General features: G+C 35.2%; 2 protein-coding genes across 5 annotated transcripts; one reads left to right on the top strand and one right to left on the bottom strand.

Annotated features, from left to right (window-relative positions):
- Positions 1–69: 69 nt before the first annotated feature.
- Positions 70–10,481, top strand: LOC145732336 (uncharacterized). Its single transcript, XM_081984515.1, is given in 13 exon segments — positions 70–342; positions 674–2,554; positions 3,478–4,255; positions 4,308–4,479; positions 6,565–7,272; positions 7,322–7,815; positions 8,767–8,918; positions 8,973–9,004; positions 9,006–9,227; positions 9,283–9,444; positions 9,501–9,635; positions 9,693–9,892; positions 9,957–10,481. Coding segments are annotated over 12 exon segments (5,037 nt in total). The 5' UTR covers positions 70–342; positions 674–699; the 3' UTR covers positions 10,084–10,481.
- A 344-nt stretch (positions 10,482–10,825) lies between these two features.
- LOC145732343 (D-glucuronyl C5-epimerase B-like) lies at positions 10,826–16,643 on the bottom strand. Of its 4 annotated transcripts, XR_014179004.1 has the most exons (10): positions 16,424–16,643; positions 15,788–16,368; positions 15,485–15,737; positions 15,269–15,429; positions 14,626–14,789; positions 14,406–14,523; positions 14,183–14,345; positions 11,535–14,132; positions 11,301–11,392; positions 10,826–10,949 (listed from the first exon to the last, which is right to left on the bottom strand). XR_014179004.1 is itself a non-coding variant. In XM_081984532.1 (8 exons), the coding sequence occupies exons 1-8, from the start codon at positions 16,481–16,483 to the stop codon at positions 13,875–13,877; spliced, it is 1,758 nt and encodes a 585-aa protein (XP_081840658.1). In that variant the 5' UTR covers positions 16,484–16,643; the 3' UTR covers positions 10,826–13,874. The 4 variants fall into 4 exon arrangements, 1 of the variants encoding a protein (XP_081840658.1); XR_014179002.1 differs by having other exon boundaries at positions 11,301–14,132; XR_014179003.1 differs by having other exon boundaries at positions 10,826–11,392.
- Between the last annotated feature and the right edge of the window lie 24 nt (positions 16,644–16,667).

Raw genomic sequence — 16,667 nt, 5'->3', positions numbered from 1 at the left:
CTAACGGCAGAAAAACCAATAATCAAAATCGTCACGTCAGTTGTCTTGTCATTCTTGTCAGTCATTCAGAAATGAATGAATGAAAAGGGAAGAGGTCGCTAATTTGTACATGTTTATGAGTTTTACAAAAATTAAAATAAATAAAAAAAAATGAAATCTAATCGCTTGAAAATATTGCTTGGTGGGAGCAAAACGTACAAATGAAATTCATTTTTCTATGATTTGTTTGAAGGAAAACGCTGGCAAGCAACTAGAGATTTCTTATCAGAGTATAGTGTCACAGCCCGCTCACCCATTGCATTACCAGCAAAACAGCGCCATTTTACTGCTAACCTCATAAAGGTGCGGATCTTAAAAATTTCTTGAAAATGCTTGTGAATTACGTATTGATTCCTACAAAGTTCGTGTATCTAGCCAAAAGTTAATATAAATGACTGTAAGTTTTGATTTGATAATAGTTAACTAGGACGTCTAAGGTATTTGCTAAAGTTGTGCAAATTTTGACACTAAATGCTATTAAATATTTTCCTAGGCCTTTGTGCTCACTTTTGTCTGTTCCAAATTCTTCAGCTTACTTGAATATTTGGTCTATTTACTAGTCTAGTTCATCAGTTTGTTCTGACATTAGAAATAGGTACTTTCCAGCAAATTTTGACAATATAACATTTTTTAGGGAGATTCATTCAGACGCAGCCCGGCATGGAACATGGTTTGGATAGTCCTTTGTCTGCCATTGAACAACACTGTTTGGAAAAACCATCATTTACACCTAACATGGCCAATTTCCCTGATGAAGTAGCTGCTCAATCTAATGAAAATAAATCAGCCTTGCAGAGCCCGAAAATTAATGGAGATGTTAGACAGGATGCCCCCGAATATGTTCAAAGTGATCAATTTGATGATACTTATAGTTCAGAAAGTGATGTTTTGGTTATTGATGAGAGTGTCCCTAAACAAAAGAAGAAAGGCAGAAGAAGAAACAAAAAGGGTGAGAAAAAAGTGTCAGATTTACCACAAGAATGTGTAAATAGTGAAAACTCGGCCACAGACTGTGAAAGTAAAGTTGATGACAAGCAGGAAGATCAAAACAATCTAGTTTTGGGATTGAATCACACATCAGCAGTGCAACCTAGTGAAGTACCCTCAAATGTTTCTGAAGAAAGTTTATTAGTCAAACAAAATACTGAAGAGAACTTCCAACATGACATTTGCAATAGTGCCACAAATTATGACAGTGTACCACCAAGTGCAAATAACAACTTGGACCTTATAACTCACTCAAATCCATTTTTTCATGAATCTCTTTTTGAACTGTCCCAACTCCATCACTCGACAAATTGTGAAGCTGTACCAGAAATACCCTACACTCAGCAAACTGTAAAACCTGTGAAACCCAAACCAAAACTTAAAGAATATGCTCAATATTTAGGTTTGCAGCCAGCAGTTCAATTCAAGTGTCCCAAGTGTGGAAAATCTGGATTTGAGTCTCTGGTAACCCTTCAAGAACATTTCTTAAATTGCACTGCCATTCATCCAGTGGAAAAATCCACAGAAGGTGAAAATGTCTCAGGATTTAAGTTGACCAGGAAGGTTTTCTTATGTTCGGCCTGTGGGACTTATTACGAAAACTGGAATTTGTATATACACATGTTAGAACACCATAAAAGGTATATTTGCCTGTATTGTTTAGGTATGTTCTCAGTATTGGAAGATTTATGTCATCATATTGAATCAAGACACAATCTTGAACCTGGCATAAAACACTCTTTAGAGGAGTTTTATAATACATACAATGAACCTTGTTATGTAATTTGTTGTGAGTGCAACCAGCAGTTTAATGAAGGTGAAAATTTCTTTTATCACAACTGTGTTTCATCAAAAGTGAAAAATAAAAAGGTGAAACAAGTTATTGCCCCTGAAAACCATGTTACTGGGGACTTTGGAGCTTTACCTAATGATACAGAAAATGACAATCATTCAACTAAATCTCAGGAATGTGAAAATAACAAACCTGATAGTGAACTCTCACTACATAAAGACAACAAGTCCCCATGTGATAGTCCTCTACATAGTACCTCAAAAATAGGTGTGCAAGGTGATAATAATGATAAACAAAGTAGTGATGACTTGGAAGCATCAAATAATTCTGATAGTGACAGTTGTAAAAGTGACGATAATTTAAATAATAAATCATTGGAAATCACTGATCATGTAGAGGAAGAGAAGTCTGATGATGAGACACCAAACAATGCTGAAAACACGAAGAATTCATGTGAAAATGAGTCACTGGATTCCTTTATAGCTGGTGAGGCTAATGAGGACAATAGTGCTAATACAGACGCAATGGAGAATGAATTTGAAAAGGACAGCTCAGTTGAGACAAGAAAAGTGCCAAAACTTTCACTAAAACTACCTAAAATGGATGTTTATCAGCAAGGGGAAGAAGACAGTGATGACAGTGAAAAAGCAAATGCAGAAGTTGATAACATTGAAAGTGAACCTGAAAATGAACAGCTGAATGAACATCACATAAGTGGCACAGAAGAAGAACTAGGTAAGATTAAAGAACTAGTTAGTTAGTTAGTCTTCTTTATTTCTAATTATGGTCACAATACATTTCCTGTAACTACAAAAAACGTCATTTTAAGATGAGCCTACACCTAATAGTCTCTTACATAATCCCTGATACAATATGGCTCTAAATTAATTAACATCTGTTTTACCTTTCTTTTAAAAAGTTTCTCATTTCTTTCTAATTTTAAATCATTTTGTAATGTTATTATAAAGCTTCAAACAGGCATAATATGGATTTTTTTCGGTTATAGTTAATCTGTGTATCGGATAATTTACATTTACGCTTCGAGTGTTATAACTATGATGTACCTCCAGACCAAACATACTTTTGTTTTTGAAAAAGAAAACTATACATTCATAAATATATAGTCCCCACACCGTCAGAATGCCATTAGCTTTGAAAACCCCCCTGTGTGCTCGTTTTTAGCTAAGCTATTAGAACCCCAAAATATTATCCCATACTTGAGCACAGATTCAAAGTTTGCGTAATATAGGATTTTTAATGTTCTTTCATTCATGTATTTTGCAGTGACTCGTATGCCATAGCAAACTGAACTAAGCTTTTTGTTTAACTCTAAAATATGATTTGACCAGTTTAGGAATTCATCCAAATAAATTCCAAGAAATTTGGTATTTTCTAGGAGCTCTGTATTTGATTGTCCAAAAGTTAGTGTTCCAGGTTTTTCAATTTTAAATTGTGTTGTTCTAAAGAGTAGAATCTTTGTTTTATTATTATTAAGTAATAATCTGTTACTTTTAAACCATTCTTGTGCTCTGCATATGTATATATCGGCATAACAAAAAAAAAAACCTTAATTAATTGTCATAATAGCTACTCAGAACATTATTTTTTTACATAGTAAAAGTTTTACTCTTAACTAATTTAAATTTGCAATATTTCAGAAAGTGAATTGCCTAATGGAGTGCCAGACAAAGAAACTGAGGAGGAAGAAGACAAATCTGTTGTTCCACAGTATACTGTGGCTGGATCGGAAGTTTCAGTTATCAACATTGAACTTGATCAACCGCTCGACAAAATGGAAATTACTATTTTGTTACAAAAGTGTTTACGCGCGACAGTTTCCACTTGTATTTATTGCAATCACGCTCGAAGAATTGCTGTTAATGGCAAACAATTAGGTTTACACGCCATGGCTGAACATCGCTATTCAGCGATTAACAAGAGCATTACTGAGGAAGAACTCATACCTGAAAGCTTTAACGTTAGAATTAAGGAATGTTTAGAATACTTAGAGACTGTTTTTTTCAATTTGGATTCCGGAGTATCCGAGGAAGCGGTGACGTTTTCGCACGTATTCGAATGCTTCCAGTGTCATTATAGTACAACGGTGCACAAAGAACTTTACTTACACAACCGGAAATTCCATTCCAAAAATCTTTTGTTGTGTATAATGTGCAAATCAAACTTTTATAGCTACAGCGAACTGATATGTCACTTGTGCCCCGGTTTGTACGTGTTAGACTGTGATGTTCGATTTAGATGTTGCATGTGCGTCAGCGGTGATTTGCCTTCTTCGTTTCGATTGATGGTCCATTTAAGGAAAAGACACAATGTGTGCGACGTTTGTTTAGAAATGTGCCATAGCCAGTACAAACTGTCCAATCACGTTTGGAAGCATAAATTACATCATTTCTGTTATAGATGTGGAATTGCTTATAGGTACGTGGTTTTTATCGTTACTAATTGGTACTTAACGATTAATTTCTTTCAGAAATAAGCCTGATATTACTAGACATTTATTTTGGAAACATGGCACAGAGAGTGTTCTGTGTAAGAAGTGTTTGCAGAAAAAATGGCCACATGTGTATCATTTTTGCGTACCTCCAACCTCATTCACTTGTGAAGAGTGCAATTTGGCTTTTTCTAAAGCTGCTTCTTTGAAAGTAAGTGTACAGGCTTGTGGACAATTTTTTTGTTAGTTTTACAGGGTAATAAAGTAAGAAACTTGTTGCGAGCTCGATTTTTGAGTTTAGTCTGATGGTCTAACCAGAATGGGCTTGTCCCACTTTATTTTTTATTTCATAACTACAAAGACGGATTGAAAATATTACACCCGTATTTTTTTGTTTTCAAAAATATTAAGTCTAAGTAGAAAAAAAATGATGATAAAAACTACATTAATCTCATGTTTAAAACGCCCACCGCCGGTGACGTACTACACTATCAACCAATCAGCGACAAGAAGTGAAACAGATGGCGTGCAACAGCCAATAAAATCGCCCAGAATTACGTACGTCACATGCGCGCCAAAACCGATCTTTTAAATTTAATGGACAAATTCCAGATCCGATTCCAGTCATTAAAACAAAAATTTATGATATGTGGGATAGGCCCATTGTCTGTCTTCATTTGTTTTGGATCAACAGAGGATTTTTGGAAACTGGCTAATTTCAATTTTTTCCATTATCTCAGCTGTCATTTCAGTTAACAAAAAACTGAAAACAACCACTTCTGCGGTATTTTACGTAGACTCCATTGGCGTAATTGCTTTTTGCTATTTAAATTTAAAGTTGTTGACGTGAGTCACTTTTCTTAAGGAACACTATACAGGGTGCTGCATTTTCGATGGTTTTACGGGGTACAGAGAAAACGGTAATAGACAGAAAAAAGTAGCATACGTGTTCTGATCTCTTTTTCTGAGCTGAGATGACTGGCGAAAAATGGGCGGCGCAAACTTGTTTTGTTTCAAAGATACGGGGGGTTTTCATGTAGAATCCAATGGCGTAGTCAGTTTTTTTCTATTCCGTTTAGTTTCTGACATATGACAGTAAGTTACATTTTTTTAAATGGAACATCCTATATATTTTTACGTCATTTAGTTCTGTTGATTTTTACCTTATTAACGGTGTATTACAACATATAAGTTTGTAGAGGTTAATCCTGTTATTTTAAAAAAAGACCTTGGCTAAGCTAAAGGCCAATATCTAGAATACCAAACAAAATCGGAAATCATATAAACTAACACATCAGAAAATTAAATGTTTTTAATAAATCTTATTAAAAATCTAAGTTACAAACAGTTCTACCGTCACTTTAATAAGAAAAATGGCCATTTCTATTTTCTACTATTTTTAAGGTGGAAGTTGAAAAAACTGTTTATAAACGACATGTAACATGTTAATATGAACATAGCCAAATTTTGTTTCGACTGTGGGTATTTTTATACATATTATTTAGCACTTTTTTGTTACGGAAACGCTTTTTTTCTAATTACCAAGAATAACGTTTACAAACTTATATGTTTTAATACACCGTTGAAAAAGTGAAAATCAACAAAATTAAATGAACTAAAAATATATAAGGTGTTCCATTTAAAAAAATATAACTTACTGTCATATGTCAGAAACTAAACGTAATAGAAAAAAACTGGCTACGCCATTGGATTCTACATGAAAACTTCTACCGGGAACAGTTAATCCTTTTTTGATAACTTTAATAGCAAATAAAATACAGAGGATGTTCTAAAATGACCAATTTTCAAAAGCCCCCCGTATCTTTGAAACAAAAGAAGTTTGCGCAGCCCACTCTTCTCCGGTCATCTCAGCTCAGAAAAAGAGATCAGAACACGTATTTTTTTAAGGTTTACTAGAAAACGTTTTTATCTTGTTTTTTGTATTTTGTAGTGTTGGTTCTAAGATTCTGTAATTTTATCTTGTTTTCCAGGCAAAATTAGGGTTCTAGTTTGTATTCCGTTACTTATTTGAAAAATTGATACTTAACTTAATTGACAGCCAGAGATATTGGAAAGAATCGAACCTGGCCAATTTCTAAAAATCCTCTGTATATCGGAAACAAATGAAGAGAGTCCAATTCGGATTGGACCACCTTTTTTTATTCATTGCTCTTTATCTAACGCTCTTTCAGGAGCACTAGAGGACCTTAAAAATAAACATTTTTTCTTATTATGATATCTTCCAGTACTCCTGAAAGTTTGTATATTTTTGTTTAAATATTTTTCAACTTAATAGGTTCATAAACGGCTTCATACTGACGAAAGAAAGCATCAGTGCACTTGGCAAGATTGTCCGGAAGCGTTTGTTTCCAAAAAATTAATGCTCAAACATCTAAAATGGCATACCGATCCTCCTGAAGAAGTAATAGTTGAAGAGGAGGTTAAAGATGATCCGGTTCAAATTGACGAAAACGAGAATAAGGAAAATGTGGTTAATAAACCTGAGGGTGGCTCAGAGGATGATTCGTCTAAAGCCCCCAAACCGAAGGTCGACGTGTACGATTTGCCTGAACTCAACTTGTCCGAAAGTGATAGTAGCGACACAGAAAACGAAACGGAAAATGCGGAAACTAATGATGAAGATAAAGCAGAGCCAACTGGGGAAGAAGTGCCAATTAAAAACGACAGTACCGTGGAAAGTTTGAAAGCACCCGTTAATCACGTGGAAACGAACGAAATAGAAATGGAAACGCCAGTCGAGGACACGTCAACTGTGATGCAAGATATTTGGGATAATTTTAAAAATTACCAGGCCAGTAAAGAGAAAATGGATCACATGCTAACTGGAGAACCGGAATTCAAAGTGGACAAACCTTACGTACCGGATATCCCAATTCCTGTAGTTGAAGAGGGAATCACTTGGGAGCTGGCTTTAAGAGATCACGATTATTGTGGTGATCCTGAGAAAGTTCAAACACCTGTAGATGCTATAGTAGAAATTAAGGTGAGTACCGAATAATTTAATGTTTGATAATTACTACAAAAATGTTTAGCCGTCTTTGGAATCGACTGAAAGCGTAGACCATGACTACTGCTTCCAAAAAGAAGGTGACAACCTGACTAAAGCCTCACCAGCGGTGGCTTCTTCAACCCTAATCGAAGAAACAACGATCAGACCCACCACAGAGAGAAAACGAACCAACTCTTCCAGTTCTTCTAGTAGCGATAGCAGCGATTCGAGTTGCGCCTGCGGCTCTAGTTGTTCGTGTTCGGACAGCAGTTCGGGTAGCTCCAGTTCGAGTTCAAACAGCTCGAATTCAGACAGTTCGACGGAGGAGGGGCGGAAAAAACAGCAACAGCGACGTCTCAAACGGCGAGAGCGCAACAAAGGTGCCAAAAATAAGAAGGAGATCGTGACCGCTATGGAGCAGAGTAAAAAAGAGCCGTTGCCAGAAACTCAGCCGCAGGCGGTAGCTTCAGAGATGCCGATACTAGAATCGGACTTGGAAACCACGGAAAGTGATACGGACGAAGAATTTTATGACAGGTTAGTCCTATTAAACCTTGGGATTTCTTAGGATCAGTTTCTCCACCATCAAATAGTGTAAACTGAGCCTTATAACCTTAAAAAAAACTCTTAAACCTTCTTCACTGATGAATTTTATCATTTTGGGACTTATCACTAAGCTGCTTAAATCATGCAATAAAAATGGTGCAAACCAAGCCTTATAACCTATAAACTTTCTTTTGTTAAATAAGGTGGAGGTTAAGACCCTCAAATCATGCACTATCACTAGGCATTTACGAAAATTTTACCTGCTAATTCCACCGTTTACCACAATCGGTGTAACTTTTAAGGATCTGGTTCATTACTTCCTCCATCTCACACACAGAACATATTCTAAAATCCATTTTAACTTAACAGGTCACTCTCATAAGCTTGCTAAACTGTGGAACAAACCGCCAAACTGTCAACCATAAACTAATTTTTGAGGTTATGATTCTAAATTTTAAGGGAAAACCTGTCAAAAGTCACTTTTTTCTTAATTTACCGACGGAACTTCTCGATCCATAAATCATAAACCGGGTATATATAAAATTTCAGAACGGCAATGGTAGTTACCAAAAACAATTTTCTACGGTAGAATATTCGTAAATGCCATATCATCATATACAAGTGTGGTAAATCCAAAATCGACCATAGGAAAACCGCGTAACGGACAGAGAAACGTACATTATTGCATGCGCGGGACTAAGACAGAAAACGAAAAAAATATCAAGTAGGCCATATTTTCAGCGCGCCGTTGCCAAACGCCAAGTTATTTTGTCGACGGTATTTGAGTGATACTTGGCGTTTGGCAACAGCGCGCTGAAAATATGTACGTTTCTCTGTCTGTATATCATTTCTCATCATCAAAAGTAATGGCGATGCTTGTTTTAAAATACCACTTTGACTTACCTGATATTAAAACTTTGTGTATGTTTGGTTTTATTACAGAGAACCTCATAAATTTGCGAAAAAAATTTTGGAAGAAAAACGAGCTCTCCTCATAGCGGAAATGGGACCTCACGTAGTGCCCAACGGTTCGTTTATCGAAAGCACCAGTCGACCGCCCACACCGCCTGAGGGAACCATAGAAGCGGAAACAGGTATCTGTTTGACACCCACTGTCATAAAACATACCATAAAGGTATTTTTGGCAGGTCCCAAAAAGAAAAAGAAGAGCAAAAAACGGAAAAAAACGTAAAAGTGACAAACGAGCTCTGAATGAACGTTCCTATTCGGCTACGATTATCAATGTGGAATCTATAGTGCCGCCCCCGCCTCCATCGGTGCCCTACTACCAACAGTTTCATCAAATCGAAGCTTCTTCGACGGTTGCGCCCATAACATTGTCCATTTCGAGGTACTCTCCGGTGACTGCACCTCAAACTCCGCCACTGCTTGATACAAGTGTGGTAAGTCATTTTTTTGCCATTTTGTTATGCCAAAACTGGCAACTGTGGTATGCAGGACACTCCTTCACTAGCACGGCAAGAATCGACCCAATCCGATTCTAGTGTGCGTGCCTCTAAACGCAGAAGAGTACCAAACAAGTTTTACGGTTATTCTAGCGATGAGGAATCTGATAAAACTCCACATTTGAAACGCACAAAGCTTGAAGAAGTTAATAGGGTAAGTCGATTTTTTTTTTGTAAATTTACGTGCTTTAATGACGTTGGTTATTTTAGACGATTCCAGCACCATCACCACCCATGTTAGTACCGCCCATCACTATTAAAACAGCCCCATTGGTACGTACTCCTACTGTGGAGCCGATTACTTTAAAATTGCCCAAAACTCGACACGCGGACAAACGAAGAAGGGTAATGAAAATTTACGGTGTAATTACACGTGTTGTACTGAATTATGTGTGGATTTAGCCTCCTATTCCACCAATTCGTTTGGCGACTCCTCGACGCTCTTTGCCGCCTCCAAGAGAAGACAGCGCAACTGACTCGAATGACTCTGAAATGGACGATGATCTACCTCAACAGATTGCAACCGAACCACCAAAGGTGCCACAACCTCAGTTGTACTGTTACTGTCGATGTCCGTACGATGAGGTTTCGGAAATGATCGGGTAAGTCAACTTTTCATGAATTTAATTAAAGTTATTGCTCAAAAAAACGTTTTTTTTCTTGCAGGTGTGACTCAAACGATTGTGAAATTGAATGGTTCCATTTTGAATGTGTCGGCATAATGGTTCCGCCAAAAGGCCAATGGTTCTGTCCGGATTGTCGAAAAAAGAAGCAACAACGTTTAATTTCTTAAAAACTTAAGTATTATTTCACAGTGTCGTAAAGCTTTTGGTAAATGATATAAAGCTGATTTGAAATAACATACAGTGCAACGATTTATTTAATATTGTAAAACTGAATTCAGTTAGTTGCCAATTGTAATTTTTTTGTATAGAATCAGTGATTTAATTGTAAATAATTATTACTTATTTAATTAACGCATGTATATGGCTTATTCAAGTATTTCTAGGTTATATTGTACATTTTTAATACACCGATACTCTGCCAAATTAGTATAAAAGAAATTTTGTAAATATTTAGTTATTTCTTCTCAATGAAACGTGATTATTGTTTCCAGACTTAAACTGGGTTTCCTAATATAATTTAATTTTAATCGGTAGATCAGTATGAAAAAGTATGGTTTTAATTTCACTTTAGTGGTTTTATTGGTTCTACCAACTGGGATGTTTATAGAGTATGGAGCCCCAGATAGCTACAAAAGTCTAAAAAATCGCGTAAGGTCCTTTGGTATAAATACGCTCTTTGCTGTACATTGGAACCCTCCTGGAGCAAAATAAAAAATTGTCAAAATTCCACTTTTTGCAAAAATTACATTTTCTCAGTTTTTGAATGATTGTAACTTTTTTTTATAAAGATAAAAAATACTACAAACTGATCTCTCTAGCTCTTCATGTTACCGAGATGTTTTTTCCAATTTTTTGACACACACTCGGCTAAACAGTTTACAGATTTGGGATAGAAATAAAACCAAAAACTTTAGATACTTTTCTTAATATTATTGTCACAGTCACTTGAAATTTTTAAGAATTTTCTTTTCCACGTACAAATCAAAAAACCGCATCTCTAGCAATATGCTACTCTTAAAAATCTGGGACGGCCCTACAAGGAATTGTTTAGTAATTAGCAGTTAAAACAAAGTTAATAAATAGTAAATACAAATTAAGCTTACAAAATAACAGGTAAGTACAAAACTACCAACTTACTTAAAAAGGAACATTATTAATATACAAAAACCAATAACTTAAAACTTAATATTGGCAAGGATTTTTTTGTAATTTTAGGCTACTAGTAAGCTCTTAAAATGATTGCATTTTGTGTGTTAGTTGTTATTGTGGTGATAAGCAGTATAGATACACGGCAGAGGAAAACTAAAATGAAGTTTCTACTATTCGTGATTGTGACTAGAACAGATTGCAAGTGTAAAAATATAGTAGGCTACAAACTACTAACCTTGTACTTCTCCTATACTAGATTGTTCGTCTGAAATTTTTAACAATTCAAGAGCTTTTCGAGCGCTTTAGTTGTGTCCTATTAGCGCAACGCTAGAAAGTAATACACATTACGACCGTTCACTAGAATTGCTATTATAATTTTATTATTGACTCTTTTTTATATACGTATAAGAACAAACATTGTCAAGCGTTTATATAGTACGTAAATCACAATAGAGTAACATATACCAACCCATAATGGCTCAATCGGTTTCTTGTCTTTCTCACAAACTCTGGTCTAACTAAACGTTAACATCAATAATTAAGCTGGTTGTCAGTCTTCCAGAGTGTGTTTGGGGATATGTTGGTGTATTTCACAACAAAATTTCTGCATTATGGGCTCATCCCATTTTTTTTTAAATTTTGTCAACGAAAAAAAATATGAAAATAACTAAAACTAACAGAACAAAAATTCATAGTAACGTTTAAAACGTCAAACAGTTTTCAACAATCAATTAGCTGCCTGGAGCCATTTCTATCACAGGCAATGAATAAAAAAATATAGAAGGAAGATGCAATAGCAATTAAAGAGGGGGACAAAAATCGTTCAGTATGGCGGCCGTAAACTGTCAGAAAATCAGTGAGTATAATCAATCTGTTGTTGCCCACTCGTCAATAATAATTCAACTAATTTAAGTTTGCAAAAATTAACCTTTAACGGATCGAAAAGCAAAACAAACTAACTTCACATAGGCTTCACTTGCGCAGTAGGCGAATGTGGGGGACAAAGATGGCGACTTCCGTCTCGGTCGCTTAATGCACAAACGGGGTATTTGCTATCTCTTGATACTTGTTCTTTTTGCTCGAAGAGTTTTAGCTATTCAAATTAATCTTGACAAATTAGAAACGATAAAAAGCAGTCTACAGTGTGTCCCAAATTGGTTCTATCTTCTTATGGCCGCCTTCAAGATGGCTTACAAAGTTATCATCCATATCTCGGAAACCAATGACGATAGATTTTTTCTAATTACGTCATCGTGTTCTATGTAAAAAAGTGCCTTAATGATGTCTTAAAGAGTGTTTAACATGTAGCCTCTGACGTTTTCCCAATTTTCCGAAAAACGGAGAAAGATAATTTAATTTGGAAACCGGAAATAAGTTTCACATGGAATTCTCTAAAACTTTCCCCATTTAATTGACTCTGTAGCTCTTACCGTTTTCGAGATCCCAATACATGCATCACCAATTTGGACCACACTGTATAATTCTATAAACGTCTCAGTGTTTACAGTTTTTAAGTTTCTAACGATAACACTAGACGATTATGTCAAATTGAAAGTTTTCGTGTCCTACTATAAAACGTGTTATTTGGCAACATTGACTTGACTTTGAGGTTATAAATTAGCTAACTGCCATAGCCAATAATACTGCTGAAAGTCGTCTACGTCATGTGCCGCGGCAAAACCGAAGTTTTGAATTATTTATTAACGCATTTTCAAAGTCTTGTAAATTAGCAAAAGACGGAAATAAATTGAAATGTTGGATGAGCCCATTGATCAAAATGGATGGATTAAAACAAATGTAGGGTTAGTAGTATTTAACTTCTGGCAAGTCTGAATCACTAATATAATACTGAGATCGATACTACCGTTTACAATTTTGTTAACGATTGTTGCTAAAGGGTCAGTCCTTGTCCCTTAAAACAAAACATTGCGTCGTCTTACTATCAATAATCCTAAAAACACATCAGTATACTTTTCAGAGCACCTAACAATTATGTATGAAACATACAGGTGTGGTAAATCCAAAACCGACCATAGGAAAACCGTGTAACGGACAGAGAAACGTAGATAATTGCATGCGTGGGACAAAGACAGTAAACGAAAAAAATACCAAGTAGGCCATATTTTTAGTACGCTGTTGCCAAAATCCAATACATTTTGTCGACGGTATTGGATTTTGGCAACAGCGTACTGAAAATATGGCCTACTTGGTATTTTTTTCGTTTACTGTCTTTGTCCCACGCATGCAATTATCTACGTTTCTCTGTCCGTTACACGGTTTTTCTAGGCACATTTTTTCGTTTCCTATAAATTCTTATCAAAATGACTTAGGAGTTTATGATAGTAAGACGACGATTGTCACAATCCCAATATTCTAACAGAACAAAACGTAAATACTAAATATGAACCTAAAAAGTAAATAAATATTCAGTCATGATAATAAATAATATTAAAAACTAACTACTAATATAAATTGGAATGTAAGAATATTAACCATTGCAGTGCTGATTTTCTACAGCTTTCCTTGATAACTTTCATTCACACTGACATCTAAATATGGTTTTAAAATACCACAGTGCAGTTCAAATACTTGTCATCAACTTTGTTAGTAATGTACTAAGAAATCAAGTAAAATAACGGCTAAACTTTGAATCCACTTGTGTGGTAAATTTACCATTTTCATTATGGTAAACGAACTAATATGGAAAATTTGAACAGTGTGCGATATGTCATGTTATGGGCAGTTCTTCCCAATCCCTGACTTACCTTTGGCATTTCAGTCATTGCTCAAATTTTTTCTGCAGTTTTAATCAATTGTGATCCGCTCTCTTGCCGTTCATATAACCCAACCACCGTTCAGCTGTTTTTGCAATTATTGGATCGTCATCGATTGTGCCTAATAGTAAAAGTTGATTAACGTGCGTCGCGTGATAGTCCCATCTCGCTAAATTTGGAGCAATTCCTAATGTAAAATGTCGAAGATCGTAAACGGTTACGCTGCCCATGTCGAATAAAGGCAACATGTTTTTTAAGGTAGTCATTCCCTCAGTGTAGAGAAACTCTGCTTCCTACAGGACCAATTATTACTGAAAAATTATCAATCACCAGAAACACTTACTTGAGACTGATCTAGAGGAGCTGTAGTCATCAAATCGTATAAGCCTAGTAATGAGAAAATAAACCCATTGAGAACAAACGACGCTGGTTGAGTTGGGTACTCTTCGTACCAATGGTATTTGTTAAGAAAGGTAGCTAAAACGCCACCATCTGCACTGGCAACTCTGTATACAATTCCACTCACTTTTAATAACTGTTTAACCCCCAAATCAAAAGTGACTTACCTAAATGGTTTCAACCCATTCAATGCTGCTTTTAAGTACTTTTGATCACCGCCTGAATGATAAAAGGCTCGAGCGAGGACTGAAATTGCATGACCCTGTCCCATGGCAGAATACCATCCTACAAAATTACAAAAAATCAGCGTTAAGGCTGATTACTGTAAATTTGACTGGTTAACTTGATAATTTAACTTAAAAATGGCATTATTTAACATCATCTTACCGGGCTCCAAAACTAAAAAATCAGCGGCAATCTTTCTCTTAACTGGATTAGGCCAGCCCCCAGTTTCAGGATCCTGATTTTTTACAAACCATTCGGCCGCATCGTAAAACTCTTGCATGTGTTCAGACGTGGCTATTGTTAAATTGTCAAAATAACCAGAACCTCTAAAAACAAGATTTGAAACAGTTTTTTTTTTTTTCATTTTGTGGTGTGTTTAAAACTGCCCCCGGATTATTTTAAATTCAAAATGGACGTCATTATGACGCCACTTTTGTTTGACAGTCGACATTGATATACTGACAGATTTGACAACAATGACAAGTAGTAATTGAAATAAGCTGGGTTGACATAACAATTTCTTTGGTCACTTTAATTTCTATTGGAAGAAGCAAAATATGAAAATAACGGCCCACCAGAAGTTCAACATTTTAAGTTTTTTTGTTCTGTTGGTAATAGTAAAAATTAACTAAAGTAGTGATAAACTATTTCTCTGTGTTTAATGCAAATAAAAAAAATAAATAAAATAGTAAGTAAAATTAAATTTTCATTACTTGTCAGATTAAGTTTGCTCAAGGCATTAAAGGATACACAGAATTTCAGTGAATCTGTCCAATGTTGCCAATGTTACAACTAGAAATCTTACCTTAAAGTTATATTGGCTATTTTGAATTTCGACTTGGAGACCTTATGCCTTGACTTATCTTTACTGGCATAGTTTAGGCCTTTCTGTAAGTCCACAATCAAATCTCTTGTATACTTTTTCCATTCCTGTACATTTCCCAGACCATGATAAATATTAGCACCCTGATAAATTTAAGTTACTTGATTTAACTATGTGACTATAAAACAACCAACAAACCTCTGTGGTAATGAGAATATCACTAGTAATGTAATGTAAAAGGTAGTAATCATTGGTTTCCCTATTTTGTAGTGTCACAGTTAAGCTGCTATTCCCATTTAATAGCAGGTCAAGCTTTAAAACAAAATCCATAACTAAGTCTATTTTCAATTGGATTCCTTCATTGTAATTCTCACTAGTTTTAAACTCTAAAACTTTATTGTTTATGTTTGATAATAAAACTCTTTTAAAAGTGGCTGAATCTGGAACCAGCCTGTAAAAAAAAACCTTCTATAAATGATCATACATTTGAGTCACAATTACCATGTTGCCATGTTCTTTTCTCCATCTTCAATGATTGTTACTCTAGGCTCAGGTTCAGTCAAATTTTTTGAGTAATGAGACAATCCAAATTGAGCAATTTGGGTTGGATAATAATAACCTTGACTCTCCCACTGAGTAGATACAGGAACTCCATCAACACCACTCACACACTTTACCCTGTCCCTTACTTCAACATTATAATTTTCAAAATACAGATATACACCCACAGGATCATATTTAGATTTAGGATGGTAGACTTTACTGTAACTGTGAGCCCATTTAAATATATCCTCACTGGTTAATTCACCATATATTTCAAAGTATTTCTTCAGAAAAGAAACTGGAACATAAACTTCAGAGCCATCTTTTTTGCAAGCAATCAAGTATTCTCCATTAATATCACAGTCAATATCCACAGACCCCCTTAATTCCACTACCTTGATGCTTTGATCTTGCATATTTGTAGTTTCAGTGTTACATATCGAATACAATACAAGTATGGTTAACAATGATATAGACATTAGAATTAGTAAGGCTAATTTGCGATTGAACCTCATTATTAGAAAATATATTGGCTGTTCCTGAAACACACCACTTTGTTACTATCCATACCCACTTTTTTGAAATAGATTTTACCTTTGATGAAAAAGTATTTCTGCCTTTTGAGCAGCCACTGTTTGATTCCAAGTGAGTCATTAGGTCACATTACACTCCTGTATTTAGATAAATGACTACATCAAGGGATATGTTTAATTTCCAATATTAAGCTTATTATTACAACTAACGTCGTTCCAATTAACAAACATTACAAATGATCTATTAATGAACTCCATAAACTTGATCTTTTTTTTTTAACAAATTTTGTTTATTTTTGTATTTT

Source organism: Ips typographus, linkage group LG8 (genome assembly GCF_016097725.1).
Source record: "Ips typographus isolate SLU linkage group LG8, UJ_Ityp_2.0, whole genome shotgun sequence".
Lineage (NCBI taxonomy): Eukaryota > Metazoa > Arthropoda > Insecta > Coleoptera > Curculionidae > Ips > Ips typographus.
Note: the sequence above shows the minus strand (reverse complement) of the source record. Positions and strands in the feature narration are given on the sequence as shown.